Source organism: Syzygium oleosum, unplaced genomic scaffold (assembly GCF_021117445.2).
Source record: "Syzygium oleosum isolate NSW1041296 unplaced genomic scaffold, Sole_v2.1 Sole_v2.18, whole genome shotgun sequence".
Lineage (NCBI taxonomy): Eukaryota > Viridiplantae > Streptophyta > Magnoliopsida > Myrtales > Myrtaceae > Syzygium > Syzygium oleosum.
Window position 1 is genome coordinate 1,851,162 of NW_026607502.1, and position 15,059 is coordinate 1,866,220.

The following is a 15,059-nucleotide window of genomic DNA, read 5'->3' on the forward strand; positions in this document are numbered from 1 at the left end:
TATTTATCGATAGAAATGTTGGCCTAAGTAAGTTGTAAGCCTATTTATGACCCATTTAATAATCATACTATATTTAATGGATTTATGATCCATTTTGATAGATCTACATTTAACCTAATGAAATTTCAAGTCTCAATGAAAATCATAATTAATGATTTGAAAATAAAATATCTTTTAATTATATATATTTAACAAGCTTCCAGAGCTAGAGTTTAAGAAGATTTTTTTTTTGTTTTTTTAAGGAATAAAGCACAAATGGTTCATAAACTTTGGTTTAATGGGTAATGTTGTCAGTGCACTTCTAATTTGCACAATGTGTTCCTTGAACTTTGACTCAATGTATAACGTCGCTCCTAAATTTTTAATTTATTCAATATTATTTCTAAACTATTTGTAAATGTTCAATATAGTTCCTAAATTATATGAAAATATTTAAAAGTTCAGGGACCGCATTGAATATTGGACAAAAGTTCATGAATTACATCGAACAAACTAAGAGTTCAGACGATATTGCATATTGAGCTAAATAAATTAAAACTTCAGGGACGACATCGTAAATTTGACCAAAGTTTAGGGATTAGTGTGTTTTTTTTTTTTCCCGAACGAATGGATGCACAAAATGACAAAGTTAAGATAAGAAATGACGTTTATAAGCAGGGAACTTTCTACTCTCGTTCGGCCTCTTCTTCCTTAGTCTTCCTCCAATTCCACTTCTCTCTTCTCCCTCTGGTGGTTCCTTCGGCCCTCGTCGACGGAGCTCGCCATCGCTAGGGTTTCCATCGACGCGCGATTTCCAGGACTCGCTCCTCCGATCTCGGTACTTCCCTTTCGCTCTCTACTCTGTTTCTCGACGTTCTGTGGATATCGATCGGCTTTAGTCGGTCGATCGGCGTTCCTGAGGAAAAAAATATCAAAATTGAGGTTCTTTTTTCATAGGCGACTGCGATCGAGTTCCCTTTTTTTGTGCCGATCAATCTTGAATTGAGTTCTTGGTGACTCGCTGGACGTGAATCCGTTTCTGGGTGTATCTGAGTGAACGAATTTAGTGCGTGGGTGGTGTTAGATTAAGGAGATATGATCGACTTAGATGGTTGGGTTACCGACTGAGGAGGTGAGAGAGATGCTTAGTGTTTGATGAAACTGAAAGAGGGAACCTGGGTAAGTTGCTAGATCATTTAAAGTTTCTAAATTTATGGAGTTCTTGAGGGCTGAGTTTCAGCTGGCTTTGAGGCTTCTGTGTGGATATGGAATCCATGGGAATTAATTTGCAAGTAAGTGCTTGTCAAATTGTTTATAGCCAGCTGCGATCTTTGAGAAGATCAGTAGGAGTCCTTTTCTAGAGCGTGTTTCTTTGTAAAATTATGGATATCCTGCAATTTTTCTTGTGAACATGGGACTCCAAGCGTTATCATGCTGGAGTTTCTACTTGGATAGAACATGAGGAAAGTAGTTCTTGGTCTCAGAGCACACTCAATGTCTTTTTAACGCGTGGAACTTTTAGTCCTTCTGGGAGGGGATTGCATGGCCTTTTTCTTCATCTAGAACTAAAGCTTATGGGGTTATTCCTGAGTCCTTTTGGTTAAGCTCTCGAGTTTTGCATTTGTGGAATTTTGTATTCTACTAAATTTTGCTCTTAGCTAGCTACTGACTCTCTTGGTAAATATCATTCTATGCAGAAGGAGCTTAAGCCATGGGAAAGAGGAAGTCGAGGGCGAAGCCACCTCCTAAGAAGCGAATGGACAAGCTAGATACGGTCTTTAGCTGTCCATTCTGCAACCATGGCACAAGTGTTGAATGTCGCATGCAAGTATCTATTGAATCCGTCTTCTCTCTTGTTTCCTTTTTTCTGGATAGTTTCTCTTGGAGCCTGGGATGTCTGGAAATTGTAATATCATTATGCATCAAATCCATGTGCTTGCCGAGAAACTCCAGTTACTTAACTTGAGGGTTAGAAAGAGTTTGTTGCCAAAGTTACTATGTCACAGATAATTCTGCTCTTTGGAAGTATAAAATAGAATTACAAGGGCATTAACATGGCAACAGAGTGGGAAGGGAAAATGGAGGATTGAGAGGGAATGTCATTGTAGCCAGAAAATTTTAGTTTAAAGTATTGCCCTCCTGAGGGTGTTTATTTAGAGATATTGTACTCACATCTTCATTTTTTTATTTCAGTGATATGAAGAACCTCATCGGTGAAGCCATATGTGGAATCTGCCAGGAAAGCTTTAGCACTACCATCACAGGTATCCTTCTCCTGTACTTTCTGCTGAAAACTACTTGTAATATTTGCTTATGATGATACTAATAAAATCTATTTTTGTTTTTATAATGACTCAACGAAGTTCTGGCGACATCCGTGTGCTTTTTGATAGGATGCTTTGTGGGCAATACATATAACTTCTGCACGCAAGATGTCTAGAATGCCAATTTTAACATATATCATGATCAAAAGAGATCAAGAGCACCTTCAGTATTGTTTTAGCTGTATAGATTTGATGTCATAAGGAAGCAGAGAAGACCATATTCTGCTGACACTGGAATTCCGGTTTAGACTTTCATCTTTGCTCAAAGCATAAACGGAGCTAAATAATGTTTGTTTGATACTTTACCTCTATTGTTTTGAAATGTGAAAGCAGCGAGTTAACATTCTTTTGTTTAGAGCTCTCTGCATTTAACTGCGTCGACGTTTCGGGTGATTTTTTTTTTTGGTCGGAACATTTCGGGTGATTAGATGCTAAGAACGTGTAGTTCCTTAAGCTATATGTGGTTGACTCTGTTTCTTCATTTTTGCTCCTCTCCAGAAAAGATTATTTTCTGTATTTGTCCTGACCCACTTTTCTTTGTAACTTCTGCAGCTTTAACTGAGCCGATAGACATGTAAGTTCGTTGTGGCTATAGCTTCCTCTTCATTTCCGTTTATACCTCTCTTTCTCCCTCTTTCTCTCAAAAGGATTTAAAATTTTTGCAGATACAGCGAATGGATCGATGAATGCGAACGGGTTAACAACCAAGAAGAGGAAGCCGCTTAGGACGGAATGAAGATGCATGCAGAAGCTACTCTGTTGAATAGATAAAGCCTGATGCATGAATTTCTAAAGCATGTAAATTACTGATACATGCGTCGTTTCCAGTGGTTTTGAGCGCTTGAGTGGTGGGCGTCGGCACGGTGGCGACCTGGAGAATAATTTGTAAGGTGAGGCCAGGGAATCACCTAGTGTGCATGTTGGCTTGTTGTACTTTATGAAAATCATATAGTAATACACTACTATTCGTTGGCATGGTTGTATATGTCATGGTTGTCATCTTGCATGGTTGGTGCTTTCTAGTTCTTTCAAGGGATAATGATACAAACAGTTCCTGAACTTTGGCCCAATGTACAATTTGATCTCTGAACTTTTAATTTGTTCAATTTAGTCCCTGAACTTTAAGCTAATGTTCAATATAGTCCCTGAACTTTTAATTTGTTCGATGTCATCCCTGAACTTTTGGTACATGTTCAATTCAGTCCCTGAACTATGTGAAAATATTCAATGTAGTCCCTGAACTTGAATTAATGAAAATGACTGCATTGAACATTTTCATATAGTTCAGGGACTGAATTGAACATATACCAAAAGTTCAGGGATGACATTGAACAAATTAAAAGTTCATGGACCACATTGCACATTAGATTAAAGTTTAGGGACTATATTGAACAAATTAAAAGTTCAGGGACCAAAATGCACATTGGGCCAAAGTTCAGGGACTATAACAAATGACATTATGTCCTGAGCTGGCTTTACTCGGAATGTTTCGCACGTCTATCTGCTAGTGCTGTGCTGCATCACTAGTTCAGGCAGAATTGAGCTTACAACATTCCTCGGCGGTGTCGTTGGGCGGCACGAACAACTAATGAACTAGGTTTCCTCGTGCCTCCGGGAAGTCGGGTTAAGTAGATCCCGAATGGCCGGCGGCGGCGGATTGCAACCGTGTCGGCTAAACAGGGTTCGGTATCCCAAATGGCCAAAGGATATAGTATAGACAAACAGGGTTTGGGATGGAACACATGCGCAGCGTTTGTCCCTGCTTAATTCTGAGGTTTATACACAAATATTTGAACTTGAAACTATAAGTGGACCACAAAATTATAAAAAATTAATCAACATGCATATTCTGTCTGAACCCGCATCCACCGATCACGTATAATCATTGCCGTTGATCACGTTGACTCAACAAAGATTAACGGCCGTGATTAACATCGGGCGGCGATTCTCACCCGAGTCACACACTCCATGCCCGACTTCTACACGCATTTCGGCCTCAATCCACACTCGGAATCACCCCACCGCCATGACCGATCGCCAAGACCGCAGCCCCGCCGCCGCCGCCGCCCCTCCCCCCCGCCCTCCTCCGCCCTCGCCGGAGCTCCCGGGCGGCGAGCCCCACCCCCGGGAGTTCTCCGGCCACCGGATCAAGTACCCGAACCCGCCGGACGCGGCGAACCCCGACCCGGTCGCGCTGCGGGAGCAGTGGCGGTTCGCGATCCGGCAGTACAGCCGGTGGTACTCCCACGCCTGGGGCACGGCGATCCTCGCCGGGGCCGCGTTCTTCGCCCTGGGCTGGTTCATCAAGGGCGGCAACCCGCTGCCGTCGCTCGGGGACGACTCGCACGCGCCCTCGTCGGCGTATCCGAGTGATGCCGGTGCGCCGAAGAAGGACGTGTCGGAGAAAGCGAGCGGGTAGTCGCGTTGCGATTGGCGTTGTAGGTACTATAGCCCTTTCCTTGCCTTTCTTTTTCCCGATGAACAGTGGGATTTGATTCATGGGAAGATGCGAGACGGTGGATTGTTAGAATGCTGGAGTGATGCGGACAATGATTATCGGTTTCGCAGTAGCTTAATCTGTAGAAGACGGATAGTACTATGAGTGCAATTATACTAAAGACTGGTAATTTGGGTTTGCTTTCCTAAGTTGTTGCAGCTGTATGATATTGCGAAGAGTGATAGGTTAATGGGGGAGATTATTGCTTGTTTACGAGCGTTTGCATTTGTTGAATTGATGTCGATGTTGTGTCGTGAACGTGGGTAATTAGAGAATTGAATCCTACATGTACGTCCCCCAGGAAATGGCGTCGAGGATATGCTGTGCTTACATAGTTGGAAGATTTGATTCGAGCGGGTGCACAATAACGATGTGGTAGGTTCGAAATCAATCTTGAACTAACTCAAGATGCCATTTTTTTCTTCCGAGGTTGGCGAGCCGACCAAGTTGTAGGGAGGTTCTCTGCTTTTACCACATGAGTGGATTTGTTGAGACCTTGAATTGAAATTGGGGGAACAATATTGAGATAGCAAAATTTCCTATTGGCAATATTGAGGTTTCTCGCCATTAAATGTGGAAACATTCCTGGGACTAGAGTTAGGAACTTAGGAGGGACTAGGGGCTTAATACTATTGTCAGTTGATTGGTCATGTAGTTCTTTATTATTGATGCAGCATTGCTCACCAGATTTACTGAGATGTAGAAACTTACTGGTGATGTTGAATACTCTTTGGTCCATAGCCTTTTCTTGCCTTTGGTCATGGTCAGGCCGGTAGAGTGATGGGCCGTCCTTTCTCTATCTTTCAGACTTTGCTTATTGGATGCATATTAAATATGAAAGAGAAAGAAGTTGAAGGTCTCTACATAGACAGGGTTTTGCCATGGTCTGACCAAGATTTGTATGCCTCTTAGTCTATCTTATTCAGATGCCACCTTTCTTCGGCAAACTTGGTTGTTTCCAGGTGGATTTGTCTGTATGCATATGGCAATGAAATTAGAATGGATAGGTTAGAGACTTTCGCCTGACTAATCAAAAACAAAAATAAGGGACTTTCTTCTAAGAAAGTATGAATGGACCTTTTATCTTGTACAAAAATTTCTTATTTCTTCTATCTTTTTTGTTTCCTTTTCCAGATCTTGCTTGCATATCAATGATTGTAAGACCTGTTTCTTCTTGAACATTATCCACGTAAGAGAGCTTGCTGTATGCTTATCATGCAATCCAGAACATGTTGTGGATTTGATTGGGGATGTAATCAAACTGCTGTTTATATGGCAATGGCCTTAGCTTAGGTTCTTTGATTGTATATGGCTCTTGTGATCATCCTCTTCCTTCAGATAAGGTTTCTCTTTCTTTGATATTTCCTCGTTATTATTGAATGCCGTTAAGAACATGCTGAGCTTTTCTGGATAGTTGTAGACTATTACCTGGTACCTAGATATTGCTGGTCTCACAGAAAAGGGGAATATGCTATAGGATGGACTATGGAGTGTAATTCCGGTTTAATACGTTCTTTCTAGCTTTGCATTGCAACCTGTGACATCTGCACCTGACTTGCTAATCTGACATCAGGCATATACTTCTCTTTCTTTCCTGGAATTGGGCTTTGTATTCCGTTTCTCTTGTCGTTCTAATGTTGGGCTGGAAAGCTGTTCTTAGCGTGATGCTGTTCTTTTACAAGGTTAGAATAACATCTTGTGCAGTCCGTTCTTTGCATAGGCCTCAAGTCCTAGCCTTGGTGCTCATTAATCGTTACATGTTTCTCCATGTTCGCCATCCAATCTGTTACATTTTTCTATTGGTCCAATATTGATCAAGATATATAGTTGTACTTAAACGAGAAGGAGAAATATGAGACTCCTTACAATGTATGAACCTGGTCTGTCGTGGCAGTAGTTTGTTATTACATGTTTTCGTTATGAAACTTATGATTGGTTGCTGACCATTCCTCTGTTGCAGGTGGTAAGTTTTTTGCACCTAGAAGAGACTTCTCCACTCTTTTTCGTCGCACGAGACTGGACTGCATTGGGAGGATCTCGGTTCCATGGATCTGAAGGAAACAGAAGACTGTATATGGTAATCTATTGTGCAGTGTTTCTTAGCAAGTTTTCTTTCGCGAAATGAATGTCCATTTCGATCAACAGCACTCTAATGTAAATCCAGAGCCCCCTTAAGTCTCTAATGAAAGGTCTAATGTAAATGAACGGCACTTCCCCCCGGTGAGTATTGATTGGTAATACTCTCCCTTTTTACTGCTAAAAGAATGTGGAGTGTCATTGAGGAAGCCTGTCGGAGCTACCAACTGAGGATGGCAAATTAGCCCCAAATACAACCTCTAACTTGTCCCATATTCGAGATTGCTTGCTAAATGCACCTGAATACCCGTTCCAATACACTGGAACTTTAAACGTGCCTAATATTATCTCGATTGAGTAAATAGATATATTAATATAGAAACAAACTATATAATTATCTAAATAACCCAGTTTATACTAGAACTAGGAGAGTAATGATATTGTGGACGAGGTATCCGCCAGTTAAATTCCGAATCAGCCCCAAACAACCCATAGGGCATCCCCTTTGTTCCAAATTTTGTCTCGAGACCGTTAACTTGATTGTAGCTGTATTGTGTTGGGGCTGGTCTGGCACTCAGATTTGATATCATTCTTAAAAACATCGTAGAGTAGATACATTCACATGGATGAGAGGGGCCTAATGCATCAGCTAATAGAGGTAAAATCTACACACCCCGGGAAGGAGATTGAAAGAAAACAAGAGTCGGAGAACCTGCACGGCGAGACCAAATCTCAGCGCGGAGGAAGTCCATGACAATCTCTCTACAAGAAATGTGATTCTCACAACCGGCCATAACTACTAGGGTGTCGAGCTCGCACGTGCGATCCTTTTGCATTCCTCGTTTGAAGCTAAGAGGTAGACCTCCGTCGACCACATTCGATGTGGCCACGACATTTGAGCACCGACCGATTTGAAAGAGTCGCTCGATCCACTCATCATTTCGTAGAATCACAAACCGCAGGTCTCTATTATCCTCACTCTATTAGCGCTATTTGTATGATTCGCATTACGCTAAGGATGTTGGTTACCATAGGATGGAGATGTTTGATGCGTACGACGAATGAAGGAACAGTGAGAAAGAATTCTGACGATCTGGCCGCTCAATTTTCAGTGCCCAAAGAGGGAGGAGATGGGAGAGAAGAGAGGTCCGCATCGCATCATGGGCAAGCAAATTTGAGCGCAATAAATTGTCGCATGTTGGTGTCTTGAGAGAGTGCGTATTTACTGCTTGCACGTTTGCAACAAGAGCATCAGCTTGTTCAGCGCATTTCAGGCTTCGACACATACCCATCTCATGCGGCATTTTTAGACATTTACAACACACACACCACCTCCCCCTCATTCAATGCAATCATGCGCCCCCCTCCAAAAAAAAAAAAAATTAATGTGCAAACGAGCACGAATATCTATCGAGAGGGATTAATCGAGTCGACATAGTTATCCCGAGATTTCGTCCCTCGAAAAGCATCGAATCTATGATGTGGTTCTAACTCGGGATCACATCTATAAGGTCATAGAAGATTATTAAGATCGTTTCATCAGAGAGAAAGTTAACTTGATGGATCGATTTGGGTTACAAATTCAGCATTTGAACACTCGGTTCTATGAAAATGTCGAACTTAGTCGAAAAACGTTGTTTTGAAATTAATTTTAGATAGTAAGAAGCGAGGAGAGTCCAACATTCTATGCCCTGCTGGGGTAGTTGACTAGTGTTCAGCTGTACGAGACAAAATGACAATCCATATGAAGATTTGAGTGATCAGTTTCCATCTTCTTCACATGCATTCATTAGTACCTGCATATTTTCACTTATTTTTGGTAAATTAGGGTTTTGGGGATTTCGGAAAGTGAGAATAAGAGATTGCTCGAGTTGTGGGACATACGAAGCTTCGTTAATTAAGTACATATAACTTAACCCCTTGCAATCTTGAAACCTAAAACCTATCCTCAAAGGGTTGGTTCCTAGATTTTTCAACTTGGAACTGATTATGTAGACTCTGGAACCAACCATACTAGTCCAGTCCGGTTCCAGAGTCGGTCCAGAGATTTGGTCGATTCTTTTTTTTTTTTTGTATTTCTTGAAAGAGCAAACTTACTCTTTCAAAGTACATATCCATTAAAACACAATATTTAGAAATACGATACTTAGCAACAAAATGATGATAAGTAAAATATAGGTAAAAGCCAAACAAAAATCTAAAGCAATAGGGAATTATCCAACTCATCCCTTAGTTAAGCAAAACAAAAACAATAGATTTCTCCATTTGCCAAAAGCAAGGGCCCTTAAAAGATGAACACGTAAAATAAAATAAATTATAAAGAAATTCATAATACGTAATATAAAACATGAATTATAAAACTTCATTCCTCATTTCCTTAAAAGATTGTTCCAAATTCTAACCACTTGAAAAGAAAACAAATAACAAACATAATTAAAATGGGTTCGGTCTAGGGTTGGTCCGCCAGTCTGGTTTAGCACCTTGACCTTGGAACCGAACTGCGTAGCGTCGGTTCCCAATTTTTGAGACCGAGGACAAGATCGTTTCCTGTGGGGAACAAGGACCAGACGGAATTGGATCGTACAATGTCGGTTTAGTCCGGTTTCAAGGTGTACCCTGAACCGGTACTCACCCCTAGTAAATATGGTTTTGACTTAGTATCTACTTATACAGGTCCAAATTTGCAATCATTTAATTTTTCGACAAGCATACCTATTATAAATTTCAAAAAAGTTTTAACGAGTTGGTTTAGCCGTTAATTGTTTTGTTCAAAAACAACATATTTTGTATATTAATGTTTTCGACTACTGAAGTATCCCATGTTGCTTATTTATGGAGTTTTAATGGGTTTGAATTTTGCAGTCTTCTTCCACCTATATGTTTAAGTTTTTGGCTTTGATTTTCTAACATGGTTTCGAAGTCAGTTTTCCATGTGTGAGGCTTCTTGTTTATTCCACATGCTTTATCAGTTTGAGCTTTTGCAATGATCTCCACATAAACGAAGTAGTTTGCCTACATCCGTAGATTAGTCGAGTTGAAAGATTCGAATATCCTGTATAGAAAAATACAAAGAAAATGTTTTACTCCGGGTCTTCTTTTGCATCCTAAGGAATGCCATAAGCTGGATATCATTAGTTCCTCATATGCATTCTTCTAATCATCAATACATCATTGGGTTTTGGTAAGAAGGTTCTTGTAGAGCTCGATTAGAAAGTGAATGAACGAAATATAAACAAAATTGCACCGTTAAACGTATGCTCCGGGAAAAAAAACTCTTTAAAGAAACATCGCAGACTTATTATAATTCAAATGACTGAACTTGAGCATACCATGATTTGTCCTTCTTCTAGTAAAAAAATGAGTCCTAACAACCTTTTCATTAATGAAGGAAGTGCTTCGACTCCGCAAAAAACAGATGTGTTTTTCAACTTATGAAAATCGAGCTGAAAAATTAAATTAAACTTGCTCAAAGTTATATATTTTGTCTAGAATTACTCACATGGATGATGAAGATCGAGACTTGTGACTAGTGTACGCCATTGCCACATGAAGTGTTATTTGATTAATTCAAAATCAAACCTACTTAAAAGAAAAGAAAGAGAAAGAGCTTCAACAAACACATTATTTGAGATAAATTTCGAAAATTTGACAAATGGAAATGCATCATTTGGAACAAAGGGTTAATTAAGTACCCAAAATTAATTAACCTCGAGTCAATCCAATTGAAAGAAGAAAAGAGGGCCTCTCTCTTGCTATGCTCGAAATAACCAAATTCCCTTTTTTGCAATTAATTTCCCACCGCTTTATTAATCAAAAACTGCAAAAAAACCCTAGAATGCGCTCTCTCTCTCGTTGACTTTCAAACGCTAAGACTAACTCATATTCATCACCACCACCCCCGTATTTATTTCTGCAACAACCGCTTCCATTAGAATAATCTCTCATCTTCTACTTCTTCTCACTCAACCATTAATACTCTCTGCAAGCAAACTCAAGTGATACAATGTATAGAGAGAGAGAGAGAGAGAGAGAGAGAGAGAGAGAGAGAGAGAGTAATAATAATTGCAACAAACAACGAAGAAAGAAAGAGACAAACTGATCAGATCAAGACTCAAAGAGTTGCACACGCTCTCTCTCTTCCCTTTCTTCAACCCACATAGCTTTTGCATTAACATCTCTCTCTCTCTCTCACAGCCTGAAAAATTCCCAATAAAAATCCCAACATGTGTAGCTTTCCATGGTCACTCTGCTTCTTATCCTGAGGGGAAGGAATTGGGGAAAAGTCATTGTACTTTGAGTATGCACACAAGTAATGATAATAATTTCAGTCCTGTTGCCAAAGTATATACGTAAGGCGAAGCAAAGGTATGGGTGTTATTGTACTCATCCCACACTTTTCATTTACTTCCCATTTCCTTTCTTGTTTATGTTTCCACAGGCGATTCCCCGCTGTTGGTCTTGCCTATTTTAATCAACTTAATAAATTTTCACTTCTCCTAATGGGGTTTTTCTTTTCATTTTTCTTTTTGATATGTATAACCAGTTAGGGTTTCTTTCTTTCCTTCTCTTTCATTTTCTTTTTGAAAGTTAAAATTTTTTTTTGGGGGGGGTGGCGGTATGGGTTAAGGACTGCGTACTTAATCGAAAAAATGGACTGAATTTTGCAGAGGGTAGGTGACAGTGAAGAGGCTATAAGAAGGGAGGAGGTGCTCTTAGCTATTGAGTTACAGTGACCCTAAAACAAAAGAGAGCGACAAAAGGGTTCTTTGCAGTGTTGTTCTCTCTTTCTCTCTTTGGCTGACCGTTCAGAGAGATCATCTTCTTCATATTCCTATTGCTGCTTGTTATCTTTGCAACGGATTATCAATGGCTTCATCAAATAGACACTGGCCTAGCATGTTCAAGTCCAAGCCCTGCAACACGCAGCATCACCAATGGCAACATGATCTCAACCCTTCTCTCCTGTCATCAAGTGGATGCAACAGAACTTCGCCATACTCATCTGGTAATAATGATATTAATTAATTTCACACTTTCAAGGATATGAACTTCCTTTTCTTTTGTGCGTGAAAGGAATAGGGTTTTTACCCTTTTTCTGAGGATTTATGATACGGATTATGATTTTTACTCATCGTTTTCTGAACCCCTTTTGATCCTCAGCTCATCAGTCTATCTCTCTAGCCCACCATGAAAAATCAACCCATGATATTGCCAATCATGGCTTTGTTATTACTCTTTCATCATTTTCAGCTGGATTTTGACACAGCAATTTGTTCCTCAAAATCAATTCTCAAGACCCAACATAACTGAACATTCTTGGATTCACATAAAAGTCACATAACCGAAAATAGAATACAAAACATATCAAACTTAATTTGAGCGTGCTTATGACCCAACAAAAAAAAAATTTAAGCGTGCCGGCCAACCTTATTCATAGCTTATTTATGTAGAGCTTGCTCGATAGTGAAGATATGTAATTAAGGGCTCATTTATGTTTCTTTCAAGGTTGCGAGGAGCGAACCCCGGAGCCAAAGCCGAGGTGGAACCCGAAGCCGGAGCAAATCCGCATACTTGAGGCGATCTTCGACTCCGGGATGGTCAACCCACCGAGGGACGAGATTCGGAAGATCAGGGGTCAATTGCAAGAGTATGGGCAAGTCGGCGACGCCAACGTGTTCTACTGGTTCCAGAACCGGAAATCAAGAAGCAAGCACAAGCTCCGTCACCTCCAGACCTCGAAACAACAGAGGCAACAACAAAACCAAAACACCAACACCAACACCAGCAACAACCACCATCTCAATCCAATCACATCTTCAATGTCACCCGCCATCACAGCTCCTAATTCTTCTTCGTCGTCGTCCTCGTCTGACAGGACCTCTCCGACTGGGTCCAAGAAGACAAACTTGTCCCTAGGTTCGTGTTCTACGGACGCTCTCGATGTCCCAAATCCGGTTATGTCCATGAACCAGGCCTATTTCTCGCAGAACCATCATGGGGATTTTTTCACCGAGCCGTCCTTGCTTTTCCCACAACAAAGTCACCAGGGCGTAAGCACTTGTGTTTTCAGTCAAGCTGGTCAAGGGCTTTGCTTCTCTCCACTGGCAAGTGTGGTTCAAGTCCCTCATGAGCAAAGCCCTAATATTGGCCCTTGCACAAGCCTTTTACTTAGTGAGATCATGAACAACAACAACAACAACAATGCAGCTGGTTCTGAGAAACTAGGGCAAAGTGATCATCACAAGGTGAAGATGATGCAATTGCCAACAACCTCTCTGGGCAATAACTGTTCTGTGATCAACCCTTTAGGGACGACTCACTCTGCTGTTTCCACAACTGTCACTACTAGCCTTCCTCTTCCAAGCACCAACATCAACCATCTTCAGGGTAAGAAAGCTCTTCACTTTGATATGACTAGAGATTAATTTATTACCACAAATAAAGAAAAGTAGGCCTAGCTTCATGATGGGCTTCTTGCTTGCAAAAATTTCTGCGCTAATTGTATTTAAAAATAGTTTTTAAAGGCTGTGAGCAGATAATGTCTGCCTCCTAATGGGTGTGCGGCTACATTAGTGTAAAGTTTATTTTCGGAAACATAAGATAAAAACAAAGAATGTAGGTCAAAAGTAGGATAAGCAAGGGCATAAGAATATATGTTTGTCTCTCTAAATTTGTTTAAAGATCGTGTGACACATACACGTCAGTGTAGGTCTGGTCTCATGGAAGTGATTGATGTATCGAAACTATAAAACAAAGAAAAAATTTGAACGTCTGTAACTATTCCAATCAATTGTGAAGAGTATGAATTAGATTTTGCGTCCGGGTTTTGCGATCTCTGTCTAGACGAACGTGTGCATGGGTGATGAAACAGCAACAGCAAAAAGAAAAAATAAGAGAAAACAAAGTCTTTGAATTTGATGTATTTGACCACTGCGTTCGACTCATGTGCGTATGTGGTGTGTATGATATTGGCAAATACATGCGTGTGTTGGAGTCGAGAATTTGAGAGGGAGGAGGAGAGATGATCGCGTGCGTGCAGGTGTTCCGGAGGCCAGTAACGAGGCGAAATCCACGGTGTTCATCAATGACGTCGCGTTCCAGGTGGCATCCGGGCCGTTCAACGTGCAGGACGCTTTCGGGGATGACGCAGTGCTTATCAACGCCTCGGGTGAGCTGGTTCTCACCAATGAGTGGGGTCTCACTCTTCAGTCGCTCCAGCACGGCGCCTCTTATTATCTGGTGATTACCATTATCTTATCTTGAATCGTGTTTCTCTTGACGTAATGTGTTTCTTCGTACAAAGATCTTTCGTGGTTAAAGGGGTTCAGAGAAACTTTTGACTGGTGAATCGAAAAGATGTGTTGTTGGGCAGTGAAACTGATTGATTTGTTAGTTCCTGTTTGAGCTGAACTTTGCTTGTTAATCAGCATTTACTGTCTCTTGATTTCGACGCACTTGCGGCTTTCTCGGGTTGCAGATATGAACACGCGTGGAGGCTAAAAGGAGGAAAGCAGAAGCTGTCTATGCTGTGGTCACTGTGCTGCCTTACCATCTCTCTCTCTGTGGTCACTGTGCTGCCTTCCCATCTCTCTCTCTCTCTCTCTCTCTCTCTCTCTCTCTCTCTCTCTCTCTCTCTTTATATATTAGGGTTTACATTACAGTGAGTCCAAGTTAAGTTTCCGTATGAATCGGGTTTGTGGTCGGTCTTGGAAAACTTGAAGTTTGCCGAACTATGTAACACCTCATTAAGAACAACATGGTTAAATGCTCCTTTTGCTTCTGTCTTCGTTCTCTATCTCTCTCTCTCTCTCTCTCTCTTTTCTTTCTCTATTTTTTTCCCATTTTCTTTAGTCCACAAAGTGTGCTTGCTTGTCGAATCTTGTACCTGTGACGAACGCCGGACACCCTAGGAGATCATCATATATAGCAATGTCACTACATGGCTATGCAATTTATTGCCCAGAAGTCGAACAGGGGTGATCATGTCATTTCTAATTTCTATGTTCATGGAAATGTTTCTTAACTCGGCAACTGCTAATTTTCTGTCAACTTTCTTTTCAAAACCCGATCAAGTCAGCTAATCAGTGACAAAAGAGAAGTCAGAATGAAGTAGCCGACTTGAGTTTCAGCACCGATTAGATTGTTGGCGAACCTGGAGCTAGTGTAATGATCTAAGAAATTAA

General features: G+C 40.8%; 3 protein-coding genes across 6 annotated transcripts; all 3 read left to right on the top strand.

Moving 5' to 3' along the window:
• Positions 1 to 663: 663 nt before the first annotated feature.
• Positions 664 to 3,276, top strand: LOC115686656 (transcription elongation factor 1 homolog). Of its 2 annotated transcripts, XM_030612024.2 has the most exons (5): positions 664 to 817; positions 1,677 to 1,803; positions 2,173 to 2,243; positions 2,856 to 2,877; positions 2,969 to 3,276. In XM_030612024.2, exons 2-5 carry the CDS (start codon positions 1,691 to 1,693, stop codon positions 3,027 to 3,029), a joined length of 267 nt encoding a protein of 88 aa, XP_030467884.1. In that variant the 5' UTR covers positions 664 to 817; positions 1,677 to 1,690; the 3' UTR covers positions 3,030 to 3,276. The 2 variants fall into 2 exon arrangements, with proteins under 2 accessions (XP_030467884.1, XP_056175464.1); XM_056319489.1 differs by lacking the exon at positions 2,856 to 2,877.
• An 898-nt stretch (positions 3,277 to 4,174) lies between these two features.
• On the top strand, positions 4,175 to 7,019 carry LOC115686658 (uncharacterized). 2 transcript variants are annotated; one of them, XM_030612027.2, is made up of 2 exons: positions 4,175 to 4,741; positions 6,761 to 7,019. In XM_030612027.2, the coding sequence occupies exon 1, from the start codon at positions 4,330 to 4,332 to the stop codon at positions 4,720 to 4,722; it is 393 nt and encodes a 130-aa protein (XP_030467887.1). In that variant the 5' UTR covers positions 4,175 to 4,329; the 3' UTR covers positions 4,723 to 4,741; positions 6,761 to 7,019. The 2 variants fall into 2 exon arrangements, with proteins under 2 accessions (XP_030467887.1, XP_030467886.1); XM_030612026.2 differs by having other exon boundaries at positions 4,181 to 4,745.
• Positions 7,020 to 11,543: 4,524 nt separating this feature from the next.
• On the top strand, positions 11,544 to 14,656 carry LOC115686579 (WUSCHEL-related homeobox 9). Of its 2 annotated transcripts, XM_056319716.1 has the most exons (4): positions 11,544 to 11,881; positions 12,382 to 13,263; positions 13,916 to 14,115; positions 14,354 to 14,656. In XM_056319716.1, the coding sequence occupies exons 1-4, from the start codon at positions 11,743 to 11,745 to the stop codon at positions 14,357 to 14,359; spliced, it is 1,227 nt and encodes a 408-aa protein (XP_056175691.1). In that variant the 5' UTR covers positions 11,544 to 11,742; the 3' UTR covers positions 14,360 to 14,656. The 2 variants fall into 2 exon arrangements, with proteins under 2 accessions (XP_056175691.1, XP_056175690.1); XM_056319715.1 differs by lacking the exon at positions 14,354 to 14,656 and having other exon boundaries at positions 13,916 to 14,139.
• The last annotated feature ends 403 nt before the right edge of the window (positions 14,657 to 15,059 follow it).